General features: G+C 27.6%; 2 protein-coding genes across 5 annotated transcripts in view; one reads left to right on the forward strand and one right to left on the reverse strand.

Annotated features, from left to right (window-relative positions):
- Positions 1–7,949, forward strand: part of alka (glycine receptor subunit alpha alkaliphile) — a 47,482-nt gene extending 39,533 nt beyond the window's left edge. For all 4 annotated transcript variants that reach the window (XM_075311911.1, XM_075311910.1, XM_075311909.1 and 1 more), the window contains 4 exons: positions 1,745–2,115; positions 2,249–2,377; positions 5,739–5,843; positions 6,009–7,949. In XM_075311911.1, coding sequence (XP_075168026.1) covers positions 1,745–2,115; positions 2,249–2,377; positions 5,739–5,843; positions 6,009–6,209 — 806 coding nt within the window. In that variant the 3' untranslated portion in view covers positions 6,210–7,949. The remainder of the gene's footprint in view (positions 1–1,744; positions 2,116–2,248; positions 2,378–5,738; positions 5,844–6,008) is intronic.
- Positions 7,950–14,378: 6,429 nt separating this feature from the next.
- LOC142238509 (periodic tryptophan protein 2 homolog) lies at positions 14,379–20,630 on the reverse strand. Its single transcript, XM_075310179.1, has 10 exons — positions 20,447–20,630; positions 20,280–20,392; positions 18,927–20,225; positions 18,525–18,864; positions 18,312–18,457; positions 15,617–15,764; positions 15,314–15,548; positions 15,089–15,250; positions 14,808–15,024; positions 14,379–14,697 (listed from the first exon to the last, which is right to left on the reverse strand). The coding sequence occupies exons 1-10, from the start codon at positions 20,462–20,464 to the stop codon at positions 14,463–14,465; spliced, it is 2,913 nt and encodes a 970-aa protein (XP_075166294.1). The 5' UTR covers positions 20,465–20,630; the 3' UTR covers positions 14,379–14,462.
- Between the last annotated feature and the right edge of the window lie 767 nt (positions 20,631–21,397).

Raw genomic sequence — 21,397 nt, forward strand, 5'->3', positions numbered from 1 at the left:
AAATTTTGTCAAATTTTTTTTATATAGAAAATTTTGTAAATTTTTTTTATATAGAACATTTTGTCAAAATTTCATTTCTATAGAAAATTTCGGCAAATTTTTTTTTCTATAGAAGATTTTATCAAAATTTCATTTCTATAGAAAATTTCGGCAAAATTTTTTTTCTATAGAAAATTTTGTCAACATTTTATTTCTATAGAAAATTTTATCAACATTTTATTTGTCAAAATTTTATTTATATGAACAAACAAAAATTAAGATGTCTTCGTTGCGGGTTATATTTAACTAATCAATAGAAGACAATTGAGTGATAACCCTGATTTATATGAAATTCTTAGCCCATAAAAGGGGCGAACATCATTAATTTGTAATCACATTTCTATAGAATTCTTTTTATTTTTGTTTTATTTCTATAGATTTTTTTCAAAATTGTATTTTTATAAAAAATTTTGTCAAAATTTAATTTCTAGTGAAAATTTCGGCAAAATTTTTTTTTCTATAGAAAATTTTGTCAAAATTTTTTTCTATAGAAGATTTTGTCAAAATTTTTTTTCTATAGAAAATTTTGTCAAAATTTAGTTTCTATAGAAAATTTCGGCAATTTTTTTTCTATAGAAGATGTTGTCAAAATTTTTTTTCTATAGAAAATTTTGTCAAAATTTTTTTCTATAGAAAATTTTTTCAAAATTTTATTTCTATAAAAAATTTTGTCAAAATTTTATTTCTATAAAAAATTTTGTCAAAAATTCATTTCTATACAAAATTTTGTCAAAATTTTATTTCTATAGAAAATTTTGTCAAAATTTTTTTCTATAGAAAATTTTTTCAAAATGTTCAAGATGTTGTCAAAAATTTTTTTCTATAGAAAATTTTGTCAAAATTTTTTTCTATAGAAAATTTTTTCAAAATTTTGTTTCTATAAAAAATTTTGTCAAAATTTTATTTCTATAAAAAATTTTGTCAAAAATTCATTTCTATAAAAAATTTTGTCAAAATTTTATTTCTATAGAAAATTTTGTCAAAATTTTATTTCTATAAAAGATTTTGCCAAAATTTTATTTCTATACACCCAGAAAAAAGGGGCTCTAATGCCAACTGAACTTTATTTTAGTTCATGAAGGTTAGTTGATTTTAGTTAAATTTTGCACAATATGAGTAAATGTTCCTTATTTGAATAATTCTAACTTTAATGACGTGAACTAAAAATAAGAAAAAAAGTTGTATACAAATATAGTGCACAATTTTATTAAAAAATAAAATAGTTCATATTTTCCTAAAATGGCAGAAGTTTGCTTAAATTGAGTTCATAAGTCTCTCACATGAGTAAATTTTACTAAAATTGTACCTGTCATGAACTTCGTATAGCGCTAAAGACATTTTAACAATTTTTAAATCCAATTTTTTTTTTCAACATATGAAATTTTCTTAAAAAAGAGAAAAAAATTAATTATTTTTAATAAATTTTCTTCAATTTGACAAAAAGTATTAACTTATTTGTAACATGTTGCAATTAGAAAACTATTTTAGTTAAAATTTTCTAAAATAAACCTACATTTACTTCCACGGTGGGTTCACTTTTTTTTTGGGTGTAGCAAAGTTTGTCAAACAAATCATTACCGTCTGAACAGACCATAATATTACTAAACTTTTTTTCCATATTTATCCACTATAAAAAGATTCGATTTATTCTATATTTTATTACTTACTCTGTCTCTCTCTCTCTCTCTTTCGATTTCTGAAATAGTTTCATCCAACAATCAAAAAGTCAAACTTCGTTGGTCCGATTCGGGGGTTACCTTAAATCCCGAATTAAAATTACTGCAATACAATCTGGGTCAACCGCTTGAGTTGGAGGAAAGTGATGGTTATATGCCTGAAAAAGTAGGCAATTTCTCACGTCTTACCGTTTACTTTCGCTTCGAACGACAAATTGGTCATCATTTAATACAGACATTTGCCCCATCATCATTGGTGGTAATGCTTTCATGGTTTAGCTTTTGGTTGGGACTTGATGCCATACCGGGTAGGGTAACGCTATTGGTTACCTGTATGCTGACACTGGTGACAATGTTTACGGGATTAAGGGCAGATATTCCACCTGTGGCATACGTTAAGGTAATTTAAGCTTAATGGTGAATAAAATCTCACTTTGGGAAGAGAAACTGTCACCTGAACACTTATTTCCTTACATACCATTATTGCAAAGATATTTTCTGTCTTCATTTTCTTCGAAAATTAATATCTCTAGGCTTTGGATTTATGGATGGCTGGATGTATGGTATCAGTTTTCGCCGCCCTTGCTGAATTTGTAGTGGTCAAAGTTCTAGATGTTCAATATCAATATCAGGTTAACAAAGTGCCCAAAACATTACCAATGGTAAGTATTATAACCGATACATTTATACCTATTCTTCCGATTCCAAATTTAGCCAATAGTTAACGGTCTGCCAAACTGCTTTCAAGCTGCGTGCTATCCAATTGGTAGCTTTTTTTGCAACGCTTATTAATTTGATCGATGGATGACACATTTATCGATTTTTAACTTATCGCAGAGAATACTGTAAGATTTTTTCAAGCACAATCATTTTGTACGAATAAACGATATTATGAAAAGGGGCCTAAACAGAGAATAAAGTCGATACATATTTTCGGTGACGGTTGATACTCAATTTTTTCCATCAGCGGCATGAGAACGATATAAATTTGTCTATTCTGCTGATGTCCACTAAAAAATTAAATTAATAGAATCCGAACGACTATGAGATTAGTTGTGCAACCAATCTTACATTAAATTGCATCTCTGCTGTGAAATTATTATAGAAACACACCAGAGTATGAAAACGCCGAGTCGCGACCACGGTTGCCACTCGAGCCAAAAATAATCTACACACAAAGAAGGAATATGATCATCTCAAACATGTTTCAAGAGCAAAATGTTATTTTTGGATGGTGACCATGTAACATGTTTATCGCAAAAATGTTGTTTTCTCGCCAAACATAACATGTTTTCTGAAAACAGATACATAATTTCCGAGAAAATAACATGGTTGCGATAAAAATGTTACATGATCACCATCCAAAAATAAACATGTTTGAGATGATCGTATTCCTTCCCTGGGTGTACCAAAGTTTGGAGAAAATTTTACCACAAAACTACCAAACAAATATTTTTTTCTATAGAAAACTTTGTCAAAATTTTATTTCTATTGAAAATTTTCTCAAAATTTGTATTTCTATAGAAAATTTTCTGAACATTTTATTTCTATAGAAAATTATCTGAAAATGTTATTTTTATAGGAAATTTTCTCAAAATGTCATTGCTATTGAAAATTTCCTCAAAATTTTATTTCTATAGAAAATTTTCTCAAAATTTTATTTCAATAGAAAATTTTATCAAAATTTTATTTCTGTAGTAAATTTTTTCAAAACTTTATTTCTAAAGAAAATTTTCTCAAAATGTTATTTTTGTAGTTTTGTAGAAAATTTTCTCAAAATTTTATTTCTATAAAAAATTTTCTCAAAATTTTATTCCTATAAAAAATTTTCTCAAAATTTTATTTCAATAAAAAATTTGCTCAAATTTTTATTTCTATAGAAATTTTCTGATTTTTTCCTATAGTAAATTTCCTCAAAATGTTAGTTCAATAGAAAATTTTCTTAAAATGTTATTTTTGCAGAAATATTTCTCAAAATGTTATTTTTGTAATTTTGTAGAAAATTTTCTCAAAATTTTATTTCTATAAAAAAATTTTCTCAAAATTTTATTTCTATTGAAAATTTTCTCAAAATTTGTATTTCTATAGAAAATTTTCTGAACATTTTATTTCTATAGAAAATTATCTGAAAATGTTATTTTTATAGGAAATTTTCTCAAAATGTTATTGCTATTGAAAATTTCCTCAAAATTTTATTTCTATAGAAAATTTTCTCAAAATTTTATTTCAATAGAAAATTTTCTCAAAATGTTATTTTTGTAGAAACATTTCTCAAAATGTTATTTTTGCAGAAACATTTCTCAAAATGTTATTTTTGTAGTTTTGTAGAAAATGTTCTCAAAATTTTATTTCTATAAAAAATTTTCTCAAAATTTTATTCCTATAAAAAATTTTGTCAAAATTTTATTTCAATAAAAAATTTGCTCAAATTTTTATTTCTATAGAAAATTTTCTGATTTTTTTTTTCTATAGTAAATTTCCTCAAAATGTTATTTCAATAGAAAATTTTCTCAAAATGTTATTTTTGCAGAAAATTTTCTCAAAATGTTATTTTTGTAGTTTTGTAGAAAATTTTCTCAAAATTTTATTTCTATAAAAAATTTTCTCAAAATTTTATTACTATAAAAAATTTTGTCAACATTTTATTTCAATAGAAAATTTTTTTGTTTTATAGAAAATTTTCTCAAAATGTTATTTTTGTAGAAACTTTTCTCAAATTATTATTTTTGTAGATTATTTTGGAATTTAGAAATGTTTTGTTTTATAGAAAATTTTCTCAAAATGTTATTTTTGTAGAAAAATTTCTCAAAATTGTATTTCTATAGTATTTTGTTTCAATATTTTATTCTATATAAAATTATCTCAAAATTGTATTTCAACAGAAATTTTTTCAAAATTTTATTTATATAGAAATTTTTCTCAAAATTTTATTTCTATAGAAAAAAAAAAATTTTTTTTTCAATATTTTATTTCAATAGAAAAATTTTTCAAAATTTTATATCAATAGAAAATTTTTTCAAAATTTTATTTCTATTGTAAATTTACTCAAAATTTTATTTCTATAGTAAATTTCCTCAAAATTTTATTTCAATAGAAAATTTTCTCAAAATGTTATTTCTGCAGAAAATTTTCTGAAAATGTTATTTTTGTACTTTTGTACAAAAATTTCTCATAATCTTTTTTCTATAAAAAATGTTCTCAAAATTTTATCCCTATACAAAATTTTGTCAACATTTTATTTCAATAGAAAATTTTCTCAAAATATTATTTTTATAGTAAATTTTCTCAAATTGTTATTTTTGTAGATTATTTTGGAATTTAGAAATGTTTTGTTTTATAGAAATTTTTCTCAAAATTGTACTTCTATAGTATTTTATTTCAATATTTTATTTCTATATAAAATTAAAAGAATATTTTTATTTCTATAGAAAATTTTGTTAAAATTTTATTTCTATAGTAATTTTGTCAAAATTTTATTTCTATAGAAAATTTTTAAAAATTTTATTTCAATAGAAAATTTTGTCAAAATTTTATTTCTATAGAAAATTTTTACAAAATTTTATTTCTATAGAAAATTTTCACAAAATTTTATTTCTGCAGACAATTTCTATTTTCTCTATCAAATTCGGATAACTTCACGTTGATATTATTGGCCGCCGTCAAATAGACAAATTTTGTATCGGCTTAGCCGACTTAGTGTCAGCCGCCGCCGACGAAAATGGGTGGGCTCCACTCTCTGTACAGGACTCCACCGTTCCTAATAAATTCAACAGTGGCTACATTAGGGATGTCGTTGTTTGACTCGATTTACTTAAAAGTTGTTAAAATAAATAATGACTGACACAAGCTAATAAATGTTCCTTTTAATCATATATTACGAAAAAAATAGAGACTATTTTTAGATCACCATGTTGAAGGTGATTTAACGATATGCGTATTTGCATTTCATATTCATTTGCATTGATTATTATTATTATTATTGTTTTTACATTGGGTTATTTTGTTGGCCATTTCTTTATTTAGCGTCTAAGCAACATGGAAAAAGGTCAATGTGCAACCGTAGCAAGTTGGGAAGGCGGTGCTGTACGGTCACGCAAGGCTACACAAACGCCAACAACACCGGGTCAGGTATGAACCTTGACTTAAAAACTCCATTATCTTTGGACACACATACACAAGTGCTTTGCCTAAAACACACACATACTCACACACACACAAAACATATATGCAATGTATTTTTAGATATGTAAAACACGGTCATTTAATGTCTGTTTTTTTATTTTTACTTTACAGACTTCGTTACAAGGTAATGGAGGACCTCCAAAACCGGCAAGACGTCAAAGTCTATTATCGGTGGCCTGGACTGATGATACTACGGGTGTTGAAAAGATAATGTGGCGTGAAATCGATAAAGTTTCAAGAGCTGTGTTTCCAATACTATTTTTTGTATTTGTCCTTTTATATTGGCCCATATTGCTGATGAAATCGTCTTAGGATTTGGGGAGTTCCAGGGAACATCTCTCTGGGCTCCGTTAAATGTATTACAAATACAACAATAACACCATCTACCCCCCTCCTCCCTAAAACAAACTGAACACGCAAAAGCGAATGTACAACAACAAAAATTTAGTACCATGCCATGTTGCAAAAAAAACAAAAACAAAAACAAACAAACAAAACGCAAAGCAAATTGTTTAGGAAAAATATTCAAATTTCCGTTTTTATACGAATTTGTTAAAAAGAATTGTGTTTTTTTTAGTTATAATCGTTATTATTTGTATATTTTAATATAGAAAATAATGTAGATAATTATTATAGCACTTACTAAGCATCTGGGAAATGAAAAAGGTCTATAATTTCAAACGAATAGAATCGAATGAAGAGTATTGAGTGGAAATCAAAGCAAATTCTTAACGTAACAATAAAACTTAAAAATCGAGAGACCTAATTTCCTCCTCTCTCCTTCTTATAATCGTATTATAAACGGTTATAACGTCTTGTCACACTAACTAAGGTCCATTGTAAACAGTTCAGACGGACATATTTGTTGGGAGATTCATGTCAAACCAGGGCATCCCTAATAGGCCCTTTAAGCCACATTTTTTTGTATTTCTTGGGGATTTAATATAAAATTGATAACACTTCTGGTTGAAATCAATGAAAAACATTCAGAGTCAAATTAGGGTTGCCATGTGTTTTACCTCAAAAGTCCCAACACGTTGTACGTATAATTACATATAAAATAAATACTAGGGATGTCATTCGAGATTAATCCCGTTCAGAAATCACGCGGTTTTTCGGAACGGGATTTATCCCGAATACAGTTTGTTTTATATTTTGAATCCTGGGATCCCAAAAAAATAATTTAAATTTGCAGATTTTTAGGATTTTGTGTCTTCATTCAGTATAAACGACCCTCAGACCAGTGTCAACTGTGAGAGATGTTTTTCAACTGCAATAAGATAGGATCGCGTATATTTAAACGATGAAGTATGAATTTAAAACGATGAAGTATAAAAGAAAATCCTTAAAATCTTTTGTTGAATATGAAAGCAATATGAAAAAGCTTTTTAATTTATTTTTGTAAGTAGCAATTTTATAATTTAATTAATTATTAATTAATAATTTATTCTTATGGTCTGTTCTTACGTGTTTTCTTATTAAAATTGATTTAAACCAAATTTGGTTGATGTACTATAATTTTTTATGATGCTGTAGATTGTTATTACTAAGAATATTTTAACAATCCCGAAAATTTCGGGATCCCGAAGAAAATTCCGGGATCCCAGGTTTCAATCCCAAATCGGGGGATTTATAAAAATCTTTACCGAATGACAACCCTAATAAATACTAATGGCATTTCATAGAAAACACATGGTAACGCTGGTTTGGATCAATTCCCAGCAAAAACGCGTGGCCCAAAAAGTAGGAAAAACGTTATTTTTGAATCCGGAGTTGCAGGTTGGAGGATGGATGTCCACCATTTCAACAGCCGTTGCACTGAATTTGCATCACTTCTTAAGATGTGTTCCGAATTTAGTGTTTTGGATGTGAATTTAAACATTTTGGAATATTTTGCCAAATAAATTATTTTTATAATTATTTGTGATTTTTAGTGCATTCTAACGCATGCCTGAATTATGAATTCAAATATTTCCAAAAATTTGCAATTTTTCTTGAATGGTTTCAGCATTTTTTTCAATAAAACTAAAAAAAAATGTACCATTTTACTAATTCTTACTCTGTTTCTATCTTACTTGAAACAAAAAATGTTAAAATTACCCATTAGAAATATGAAAAAAGGGAGTTTTTCCAAAATTTCGGTTCTATAGGAAATTTTGTCAAAATTTCATTTCTATAGGAAATTTTGTCAAAATTTCATTTCTACAAGAAATTTTGTCAAAATTTCATTTCTATAGGAAATTTTGTCAAAATTTCATTTCTCGAGGAAATTTTGTCAAAATTTCATTTCTATAGGAAATTTTGTCAAAATTTCATTTCTATAGGAAATTTTGTCAAAATTTCATTTCTATAGTAAATTTTTTCAAAATTTCATTTCTATAGGAAATTTTATTAAAATTTCATTTCTATAGGAAATTTTATTAAAATTTCATTTCTATAGGAAATTTTATTAAAATTTCATTTCTATAGGAAATTTTGTCAAAATTTCATTTCTATAGGAAATTTTGTCAAAATTTCATTTCTATAGGAAATTTTGTAAAAATTTCATTTCTATAAAAAATTTTGTCAAAATTTCATTTCTATAAGAAATTTTGTCAAAATTTCATTTCTATAAGACATTTTGTCAAAATTTCATTTCTATAGGAAATTTTGTCAAAACTTCATTTCTATAAAAAATTTTGTCAAAACTTCATTTCTATAAGAAATTTTGTCAAAACTTCATTTCTATAAGAAATTTTGTCAAAACTTCATTTCTATAAGAAATTTTGTCAAAACTTCATTTCTATAGGAAATTTTGTCAAAATTTCATTTCTATAGGAAATTTTGTCAAAATTTCATTTCTATAGGAAATTTTGTCAAAATTTCAATTCTATAGGAAATTTTGTCAAAATTTCATTTCTACAAGAAATTTTGTCAAAATTTCATTTCTATAGGAAATTTTGTCAAAATTTCATTTCTATAGGAAATTATGTCAAAATTTCATTTCTATTGGAAATTTTGTCAAAATTTCATTTCTATAGGAAATTTTGTCAAAATTTCATTTCTATAAGAAATTTTGTCAAAATTTCATTTCTATAAGAAATTTTGTCAAAATTTCATTTCTATAAGAAATTTTGTCAAAATTTCATTTCTAGAGGAAATTTTGTCAAAATTTCATTTCTATAGGAAATTTTGTCAAAATTTCATTTCTATAGGAAATTTTGTCAAAATTTCATTTCTATAGGAAATTTTGTCAAAATTTCATTTCTATAGGAAATTTTGTCAAAATTTCATTTCTATAGGAAATTTTGTCAAAATTTCATTTCTATAGGAAATTTTGTCAAAATTTCATTTCTATAGGAAATTTTGTCAAAATTTCATTTCTATAGGAAATTTTGTCAAAATTTCATTTCTATAAGAAATTTTGTCAAAATTTCATTTCTATAAGAAATTTTGTCAAAATTTCATTTCTATAAGAAATTTTGTCAAAATTTCATTTCTATAGGAAATTTTGTCAAAATTTCATTTTTATAGGAAATCCTTTTAAAGTTGTACCTTTAGAACTTCCAATTTTTTTTTGCTGGGTTGCATCATTATGAGTCAAATCAGCTCATAAACCGCGAATATCACTGATTTGTCTTTATATGATCTTAATTTCATATGTATTAATAGTGATTTCATTCGTTACGAAAAAGTTTTAAGACAAATTACACGGAAGATTTGAAAACTCCAAATCCAATTTGCTTGGTTTCCACTCAAAATGGTAAATTACAGAAATTACATTTTCAGCTTCAAACACATATTTTTCTGTGGTTGAACAGTATCGCTGATAGAAAGGACATTTGTGTACCATTAATTAAATAAATTAAATTGGTGCTTCTTAAAAACAAAATTAATAAAAAATACATAATTTAAAAAATAGTAAATAATAGAAATTTTTTATGCTAATATAAACGAAACGCACACACAATCTAATCGCCATTAATATTGAAGACACTAAATAATAAACTAAATTTTAAAGTATGCCAAAATCGGTGTGAAAAATATTTTATTTTCATATACATATTTCCTCATAAAATATTACTTTCACATACATTTTACTTTTGTATTATTTTCAACATTCAGATCACAAACATCTTTAACAAAGAACTGGTATCAACTGTAAAATTTTCAATTTTAATGAATTAAAAGTATAAAAATTTCATGCGGAGTTATACACACGGTTGCCACTCGAGCCAAAAATAATCTACTAAATTTGGAGAGAATTTTACCAAATATAGAAAATTTTGTCAAACATTTATTTCTATAGAAAATTTTAAAATTTTATTTCTATAGAAAATTTTGTCAAAATTTTATTTCTATAGATAATTTTTTTCCAAATTTGATGTCTATAGGAAATTATGTCAACATTTCATTTCTATAGAAAATTTTGTCCAAATTTTATTTCTATAGAAAATTTTGTCAAAATTTTATTTCTATAGAAAATTTTGTCAAAATTTTTTTCTATAGAAAATTTTGTCAAAATTTTATTTCTATAGAAAATTTTGTCAAAATTTTATTTCTATAGAAAATTTTGTCAAAATTTTATTTCTATAGATAATTTTTTTCCAAACTTGATGTCTATAGGAAATTTTGTCAAAATTTTATTTCTATAGATAATTTTGTCAAAATTTTATTTCTATAGAAAATTTTGTCAAAATTTTATTTCTATAGAAAATTTTGTCAAAATTTTATTTCTATAGAAAATTTTGTCAAAATTTTATTTCTATAGAAAATTTTGTCAAAATTTTATTTCTATAGAAAATTTTGTCAAAATTTTATTTCTATAGAAAATTTTGTCAACATTTTATTTCTATAGAAAATTTTGTCAAAATTTTATTTCTATAGAAATTTTTGTCAAAATTTAATTTCTATAGAAAATTTTGTCCAAATTATATTTCTATAGAAAATTTTGTCCAAATTATATTTCTATAGAAAATTTTGTCAAAATTTTATTTCTATAGATAATTATTTTCCAAATTTGTTGTCTACAGAAAATTTTGTAAAATTTTATTTCTATAGAAAATTTTGTTAAAATTTTGTTTCTATAGAAAATTTTGTCAAAATGTTATTTCTACAGAAAATTTTGTCAAAATTTTATTTCTATAGATATTTTTTCCCAAATTTGATGTCTATAGAAAATTTTGTCAACATTTTATTTCTATAGAAAATGTTGTCAAAATTTTATTTCTATAGATAATTTTGTCAAAATTTTATTCCTATATAATTTTTTCCAAATTTGATATCTATAGAAAATTTTGTCAAAATTTTATTTCTATAGAAAATTTTGTCAAAATTTTATTTCTATAGAAAAATTTTGTCAAAATTTTATTTCTATAGAAAATTTTGTCAAAATTTTATTTCTATAGAACATTTTGTCAAAATTTTATTTCTATAGAAAATTTTGTTAAAATTTTATTTCTATAGAAAATTTTGTCAAAATTTTATTTCTATAGAAAATTTTGTCAAAATTTTATTTCTATAGAAAAATTTTGTCAAAATTTTATTTCTATAGAAAATTTTGTCAAAATTTTATTTCTATAGATAATTTTTTTCCAAATTTGATGTCTATAGGAAATTTTGCCAAAATTTTATTTCTATAGAACATTTTGTCAAAATTTTATTTCTATAGAAAATTTTGTTAAAATTTTATTTCTATAGAAAATTTTATCAAAATTTTATTTCTATAGAAAATTTTGTCAAAATTTTATTTCTATAGAAAATTTTGTCAAAATTTTATTTCTATAGAAAATTTTGTAAAAATTTTATTTCGATAGAAAATTTTGTAAAAATTTTATTTCGATAGAAAATTTTGTCAAAAATTTATTTCTATAGACAATTTTGTCAAAATTTTATTTCTATAGAAAATTTTGTCAAAATTTTATTTCTATAGAACATTTTGTCAAAATTTTATTTCTATAGAAAATTTTGTTAAAATTTTATTTCTATAGAAAATTTTATCAAAATTTTATTTCTATAGAAAATTTTGTCAAAATTTTATTTCTATAGAAAATTTTGTCAACCATTTATTTCTATAGAAAATTTTGTCAAAATTTTAATTCTATAGAAAATTTTGTCGTCATTTTAGTTTCACAGAAAATTTTGTCAAAATTTTATTTCTATAGAAAATTTTAAAATTTTATTTCTATAGAAATTTTTGTCAAAATTTAATTTCTATAGAAAATTTTGTCCAAATTTTTTGTCTACAGAAAATTTTGTAAAATTTTATTTCTATAGAAAATTTTGTTTCTATAGAAAATTTTGTCAAAATTTTATTTCTATAGATAATTTTTTCCAAATTTGTTGTCTACAGAAAATTTTGTAAAATTTTATTTCTATAGAAAATTTTGTTAAAATTTTGTTTCTATAGAAAATTTTGTCAAAATGTTATTTCTACAGAAAATTTTGTCAAAATTTTATTTCTATAGATCATTTTTTCCAAATTTGATGTCTATAGGAAATTTTGTCAACATTTTATTTCTATAGAAAATTTTGTCAACATTTTATTGCTATAGAAAATGTTGTCAAAATTTTATTTCTATAGATAATTTTGTCAAAATTTTATTTCTATAGATAATTTTTTTCCAAATTTGATATCTATAGAAAATTTTTTTCCAAATTTGATGTCTATAGGAAATTTTGTCAAAATTTTATTTCTATAGAACATTTTGTCAAAATTTTATTTCTATAGAAAATTTTGTTAAAATTTTATTTCTATAGAAAATTTTGTCAAAATTTTATTTCTATAGAAAATTTTGTCAAAATTTTATTTCTATAGTTATTTCTACAGAAAATTTTGTCAAAATTTTATTTCTATAGATAATTTTGTTCCAAATTTGATGTCTATAGGAAATTTTGTCAACATTTTATTTCTATAGAAAACGTTGTCAAAATTTTATTTCTATAAAAAAGTTTGTCAAAATTGTATTTCTATAGGACGTACCTGTTGGTTGAAGGGAAATCATTTTGCAAATTCTACCAAAACATCAAGAATTCTAGCAATCAACCAAACTGTAAAAAATCTACCATTTTTGGTAAAATTCTACCAACTGTGGCAACCGTGGTTATAACCCGAACTCCACATTAATTTTTTAAAAATTGGAATCAAAAGTTGATGGTTTATTAAATCTATTTCGACATATCATCAAGTTCATGGCTTTTGAGCAAGATTGAATTATTCACGCAGTTTGGTAAAGATTTATGGGAATTTAGGGCATTTTATACAAAATATGGGTAGTCCTCAATAGTAGCTTGACATAAATGAGGGATATATGTCAAACCACGGCATCCCTAATGTACCATTATATTATCATCAAATCGGCGTTGCCATGTGTTTTATATATAATCCCCAAAACGTTGTATAAATGAAAGAATATTATGAACGGCGGAATATTATTATTGCTTGTAAATTTTTTTTTGAGGATTTTATATAGAGCGCCGTTCATGCTACAAATTTATTTCTAGGATTTTTGGGGATTTTATATATAAAAAAATTACAATGATTATTTTAAGGTATTCATATTATTTTATGTATTCATATCCGCTTTTCTCAGCGGATATGATAATTTAAAGTCTGTTTTTTTTTTTTTATTCCGTTTTGAATTTTAGACTTTAAAGTAATATTTTCTCTTACACTATATTTTTAAACCTTTTGGCATACTACGAAATTAAAATTAAAGAATAAGTAAAACTAAATTCTTGCTATATAAATCTCTACTACGAAATAAACAATCACACTTGTTAAACTAAACAAAAATAATTTTGCATAAGTACTTTTTAACGACAACAAAAGAAAAAATAAAACGATATAATCTAATATAAAAAATAAAACGAAAAATAATCTTTAAATTTAATAAATTTAAATAAATTTAAATTTAAATAAATAAATTTTGCTAGAATTTGTACAATCGATTATCAACTATCATTAACAAAAAATCTTAAAACCCTTAAAAACTAAGAAATAAAAAAAACAAACAACTAAATAAGCCTCACTACTAAGCTAAACTACTCTCATGCGATAATTATATATAATATATATGAAAATAAAAACAAAACAATATGTTAGCCTAAAAACTATATTTTTATTATTAGTTAGTCTATAAATAAATAATTTTTCTTTCTAATCAAAACTTTAATATCTACTCACTTTTCACATAACATATTAAATACAATAATTGGCATATCCTTTTGATAGAGAAAAAGACAAAGCAAAAGTAGTTTGGTGAAATATCCTTAAAAAAACTCAATCACACACTCTCTCTCTCTCTCTATCAACAAATAAAAACAATTAAGAAAATGTTTTACAACAACTATCAAATGCTTATGTTGCTTTTTTGCAAAATATTTAAAACAAACCAACAAGAAACTACAAACCGATATATTAAACACAATGTATATAAGAAAATGATATAAGTTGAAGAAAAACCAGACACGAAATAAATCAAGATTTTAAAAATCACAAGATTGTGTTTTGTTTTTTTTTTATTTTATTATTCCTAATATATAGCCTAAAACAAGTGACAACTAAACTTACACATAATACTCCTCCTAATCAGATTCCTCAGAATCTTCCTCTTCACTGTCATAATTCTCTGCAAAATCATTGGTTTTTGATTTAATAAGAATCATACCTTCGTCATCATCATCATCATTATCTTCGTCCATTTCTTCTTCTTCAGAGGAACCATTATTGTTAGATTTTTCAGTTAAGGCAGGATTCTTGGTATATTGTTCTTTGGCTGTTTTTAATAAAACTCTTGTTGTGTATTTATTAAAATCGCATCTGTGAAAAAACAAAACAAAGATTTATAACAAAAATTATTCCAAGACAATTAGGTTTATATTTTTTAAATATTGAAATAATAATAATAACAACAAAACGTAAGGACTCACATTCTATTGAGAGTTTCATATTTTCTTGACATTGATTCGTGTAGAGATAACAATGAAGCATGTTGAAAAACCCCATCCTTATTGCCATGTGTTAATAGAAGACTACAAGACCATTTTAAATAGAATTCTATGTGGGGAGACGATTGCAAAAGTCTTGATATAACCTGCAGCAAACGATGGGCCAAATGATCAGGTAATGTTGAACAAATTAATTGAACTAAAATTAAAGAAAATAATTAGCTTATAATAATAAAATAAAATAAAAAAAAACACCAACTTACCATCGTCATAGGGTATACTTTCCAAAGCTAAACTAATCATATTGTTTTCATTTAATTTCAAGGCCATTATAAGGGCTTGTGAGAAATCACGTTTCTTGATGCATTCTTTTATAGCCTTGGGTGTTACCTCCAGTGACAAATCCAAAGGATCAAAGACCACACCTTAAATGTTATATTATTATTATTGTTATTGTTTTAATTGAAAACTATAAATCTTCCCCTTACCTTTATCCAAACTGTATATACATAAACCTTCGGTACAAGCAGCTGCAAACGATTGTCCAGTTGGTGAAAACTTTACTGAAAATACTTTCATTTCTGGTTTAAAGTTCCTTGCTGCCATATCGCCTTTTTGTACACCGGGCAAACGTATGGCCACATTGCCACCTTCCAATTCTTCTCTTTGTTCAACCAAAGCCATATTTCCAAATTCCGTCATATTACGACGATTAATAAATTCCTAATAACGAAGATTTAGAAGTGTTGCCAAGTAATAAATGCATTAATTCTTACTATTACTTAACTCACATTTAAACCATCAAAACTTTTATTTTGTGTTATTTCGAATTTCTTCAATAGCATTGCCTCTCTGACATGATAAATACATATTACATTGGAATTTCCGGCAGCCAATATACATTCGCCATCCACTGAATATTCTATAGATGAAAAGTATCTGAAAGAAATTTTTTTACAATGTATATATTCTCACACAAAAAAAGGCAGAGTCGGCAGAGCCGAATTGTACATATTCTCCAACAAGAGAAATGATAGATTTCCATATTGCCGTAGAGTAAAATAAACGAGCTCATAATTCCTTAAGTATATGTCCAAAGTTCATTCCGAAGATTATCTAGATAGCAGTTTTATATTCTACAGAATTTATTTTTGTTATGCCCTGTTCCTGTATATCGAACGAAGGCAGTCACTCGAATTCGAATGAATTTGAGTTTTTATATTTTTGAAAGTTCGTTTCGGTTGTATGAGAAGACATTGAATATCAAAAATGAGTATTTTAAAATTTTTAGCCTGAGAATTCATTCAAATGTTAACAATGTTTTTACTTTTTTCTTGACACTTATTGTATATGTTCGTTTATTGCTCGACAACAAAATATGAAGTGACTTGCCTTTCGAAATAGAAGAACAAAAATCAATTTTCTTTCGTTTGGAATACGAAAGAAAGCTTTCGTTCGATATACAGGAACAGGCCATTGTAAGGTTGGTAGTTGACGTTGATATCATGTGAATATCAAAACCTTTCCTAATCAATTGTCGTAGAGTAAAATAAACGAGCTCAGAATTCTTTAGGGATGTCTCCAAAATTAATTCCGCATCAGGAAAAGATTATCAGCATTGTTGAGAAGAAATGAATCAAAGAAATGAAACTCATAAATGTCTGGGTTTGTATTGGATTTTAATAGGGGAAAATTGGATTGGGCCATTGAGCAATTTTTATGGGTCCTTTTTGGTTGAGTTATTGGAGGCCTATATAAATTTCTAGGGAGTTACAAAGTCAAATTAAGATATCGATTTAAATAAGTAAATTAATCCCCACTCTTCATAATTTAAAGCAATCCGATTAAACGTTCTCCCCCTAAGAGAACTATAATCAAATTAAAAAAAGTTGAATGAATCCATATGCCAAACTATGGCCCCAAACCGGTGTATGGTTTCCTGTAACAAATAGTGTTATTTCAAGGCTTCCTTTGTGGAGATTTGAAGTCCCGAAGTGATTATGTACGCGAATATAATTTACGAATTTAGCGGAGACACAAACCAACAAGTTAACATATCATGTTATCATAAGAAAATTAACAGTACTCTGTTAAGCTATTAACAGTACTATGTTAACAGTACTCTGTTAAGCTATTAACAGTAATCTGTTAACTTGGTTGTTGTTGTCGTAACAGTTTATTGTGATTTCATCCAATTTATGTTATACGCTTTGGCACTTCAGCTTGTGTCCAGATCGAGGAACTCAGCGACTAAGGTGGGGTGTGTCCAGAGTGATCTGGTGGTGGAGTGATCGGGTTGGTTAGCTGGGCAAGAGAAAAGATGACGCGTGTCGTGTGGCCCTTGGTTGCAAATTGGACATACGTCAGCTACGCTGCTATCAATCACTTATAAGTAGGAATTGAGGCGGCTGCACTTGCCTGATCTTAATTGGGCTAAAACTACCGTAGTCTGCCGTGGGAGGTCTCTTTCCTCCGGTGCTATGGGCGGTGGTCAGACTCCGAGAACAGGAATAACCTTGTAGCTTCTCACCGCTTCAGCTACAGTATCCTCATGAATCCTGTTCAAACCTGCCTGGTACGCTGCTTGATCTAGAGGCTCTCTTTTGTAGCGCTGGATCTCGCGCTCTAGATGATGTATATCAACCCTTACGTTCCTGGGTGGTGGTTGTGTATCCATGAGATGGTGGTTTGGATGATTACTGCGATAAAAACCCAGGAGATACTGCTTTGACAACATGTAATTGTGTCTTCGCACAGGGATGATCTTTGTATCCACATAAAGGTGATCCAGGGGTGTTCTGCGGAGACACCAAGTCGCAGTTCTAAGGGCAGCGTTCTGGCAGGTCTGTGTGTTATTCCACTGCGTATCACTAGTCTGCGGTGTCCACACTGGAGCAGCATAGTTTACTACTGACCGACCAATTACCTTATAGATAGTTAACAAGGTTTCTTTGTCCGCACCCCAAGTACTGCCGGTAAGTGACTTGACGACCTTGTTTCCACCACGAAGCTTATTACAAATTGCAGGGGCAGACGACCTGAAAAGGCTGTCGAATGTGACCCCAAGAATCGTGGGGCAATTTGTGGTCGGAATTACTTCGCCATCGACACTAATATTCAACTGCCTGCGCACTTCTGCCGTCCATGTAGTGAATAGTGTGGCTGAGGATTTGATGGGGGATATCCTCAAGTTTCTCGCATTGAAATAACTGCTAAGATAGCGATGTAGATGTTTATACGTTTGTGTCTCCGCTAGATCGGAATTTATCTTCACGAACATAAAATCATTTTGACTTTCAGTTAATCTAGATTTCCCTACATGATGAGTGACATTTGAAACTCACTCTAATTGGTCATTTTCATAGTACCCTTTTTTATTCTGGGAACTCCATACCTATTGGGAATTGCCTAATTTATTTCCCTTCTATTTTTTCCTCTTTCCCCAAAGGGGCGAGATCTATATTTCTTTTCACTATTTTCACTTACTTGCCCTTCTTATTAGATTTCGCCGTTATTACATCTGTCTCCAAACGGCCACTTTCCAAATCATTAATTCCCTCTATGGTACTAATTTGCGAAGCAGTTTTAACATCAAACACAGTAATATTGCCATTCAAAGTAGAAACTGCCACCTAGAAAAAAAACATAAAACACATAAAATCAGAGACTATTGCAATCATCAATCAAATCTCTCCTTACATTTTCTCCATTCGGACTAAAGGCCACTGAAGTTACATCCGATAACAAGTCTATAGTTTCATGTTCCGATTTACTTTCCAAACAATTCCAAATTTTTATAGTTTTATCCCACGATCCAGAAACCAAGGCCGATGAGGTTGGTACAGGAGAAAAAGCTAGGGAACATACAGGCCCCTCATGGCCACTGATAACTTCCAGTAAGGTGCCCATTTTTATGGACCATAGATAGATTTCAAAAACATCTTGACCACCAGCTGCAACCAATTCATCCGAATAATCTACAGCTACCGACGAGAATTGAACCAAACGTGGAGAGGTAAATGTACGGAAATTGCGGTACCTGTAAAGAAAAAGAGAAAAACACATTCAAATGAATTCATCTCCATTAAATAAAAAGCTTACCTGTTTATATCAAAAGCTCGAACAGTACCATCCAGAGAACTGCTAACCAAAAATTTTTTGCCTCGACTAAATTGCAAATCTGTTACACCACTTGTATGCTCACTAAAGGTTACAAAACAGAAACCACTTTGTGTGTTCCATAATTTCACTTTTGAATCTTCACCACCTGTGGCTATATATTGGCCATCCGATGAATAACTCATGCAGGTCATTTCACTGCTATGACCTTGTTGTTTCATGATATACTGTTCGGACTGCCATTCCCATACGAGTAACTGGCCAAGCTCACGTGAGGCTAATGCTACCCAATCTCCTGAGCTATTAAATAATGCAGTCGATATGGCATAATCGGAAATACTTAGCGAATGTATCATGTTAACCTCTGGCAATTCGTAGAGGTAGAAGGCACCTGTAGTAAAACCTACCACTAGAATTTTTGTTTTACGATTATAGTGGGCAGCCGTTAGCATGGCATCACGTTTCTCTTTACGTGGCTCATCGGCCAAGTAGTAACGGCCCAATTTTTTGTAATAAAAAGGATGACCTCTTTTCACATCTTCATCTTCCACTTCGTTGACATCAATGATTTTACCAGCCTGTAAAAGTTCCTCGGCAGTGGGATTACGTTTTTCCAGTGTATTTTCTATGTCGTCATCTTCTTCTTCAGAATCATCTGCAGTTTTCTTTGCTGCCTTAAGCCTTTTATTCGTTAAATATGTCATATATTCCTCGCGTTCATGGTCTTCTACCTTCTCTATGGAAGAAAGCTCACGACTGCATTCCCACAAGCATAATTGACCATTGCGTCCGAGGGTATTTGCATCCAGGCTATTATTTTCGAAAAAGCAGGCAACTATAGAGTCAGTGTGACCTCCTAACACAAAGGTGCGAAAGTGCTTCATAAAATGTATGGCAATGACTTTGGTTGAATTATCTCGACAGCCTACTAATAAAAATCTGGAGTCGGTAGACCAATCCAAGTATGTAACATCATCGAATCCTCCAAGAAAATGGCGTTCCAAAACAAAAGGATTATATTCTCCAGTTATTTCCCCAGGAGATTTGAAAATGAACACTAAATTCTGCATAGCAACCGCAAAATGGGCACCGCTCGGACTGAAGACCACACAACGGACATCATGTTGAAATTTGTGTTGATGTATAACTGTGCACGAGACCAAACTTATGAGCTGTGCTTCATGATCCTCATTCACCGCTAGCAATAGACTCCCATCGGGAGATAGAGCTATACTTCGATAGTTATAGCGTGATTCCAATGACAATGTTCTGGCTTTATTACTGAAATACAACGAAAGTTTAATTTAAATAATCGTTCTTTAAAAAAAAACTTACTTTTTAAGATCAAATATTGTCAAACGATTTCCAACAGGTGTTATTATGGAATTCCCATCCGGTGTGAAGAGTATATTGCCTCTTCTGTAAATGGTACCCAATAAATTTGAAAACTGAAAATGTTTTTAATCATTATTTGTTAATTGTCAATTAAATAAATGCAATACTTTGTAGGAGAACTTCATATTTTGTAGCGCTTTGTCGGATTTGTTTTTATTTTATTAACACGTGCGACACAATAGTGTTGGGAAAGTAACGAGTATTTGATTACAAGTACTCGTTACTACTAATTTTTTGAGTACTCGTTACAATTAAATGAGTACTTAATATCTTCAAAATAAAATTCAAATTTTTTTCAAACAACTAAATAATTAATTTCAGGTCTTAAAATTAATTTTAGTAATCAAAAGACATTAGAAACACAATGAACATAGGCGAGCAAACAATTACGACGGCGGAGAAATGACATCGACTGCATACAGTTATCGTAGTTGCCAACTTTCGATAACAGTGTAGTCGACTTCTATAACAGGGCGACGAAAACAAACAAAAAATCAAATTAACAAGTTTTAAAGGCAGATAATAAGTTCGGATTATCGCGCTAAAATAATTTGTAAGTTTTCTTTTTTTAATAATTCATTGTACAAATAATTTTTTAAATTGTTGCATTGGATCATTCCCATTTCAAATTTACCAAAAAAAAAGTTATAATTTTATTCTGCTTTGAGAGATTTGTGTTTGATTCCAGGGGCTAAATTTAAACTTGTATAGGGGCTTAAATTATATATATATTTTTTTAAATTAAAATTTTTTCCTTCGAAAGATTACATTTGTTAAGAAATTTGAGGCTACATTTTCCTGCGAAACATATGGCCATACTGTATTGTTGGCAGCACGGAAGTTGCATCGTATTGTTGGCAGTTCGAAGTTGAAATCCACACTTCTTGCTATCAATAAAGTTACGACTGTTGCGTTTAATTAATTGTAAAAAAGTAGTACAATTAGTTATACATGTCCGTTTTTTGAGTAATCTGATTTCTCATTGATAACAATTTCATGATGTTTCTAGCAGTACGAAGGTATGCAATCGAAAGGCGATGTTACACTACAAATTTTTC

Source organism: Haematobia irritans, chromosome 5 (assembly GCF_050003625.1).
Source record: "Haematobia irritans isolate KBUSLIRL chromosome 5, ASM5000362v1, whole genome shotgun sequence".
Classification (NCBI taxonomy): domain Eukaryota; kingdom Metazoa; phylum Arthropoda; class Insecta; order Diptera; family Muscidae; genus Haematobia; species Haematobia irritans.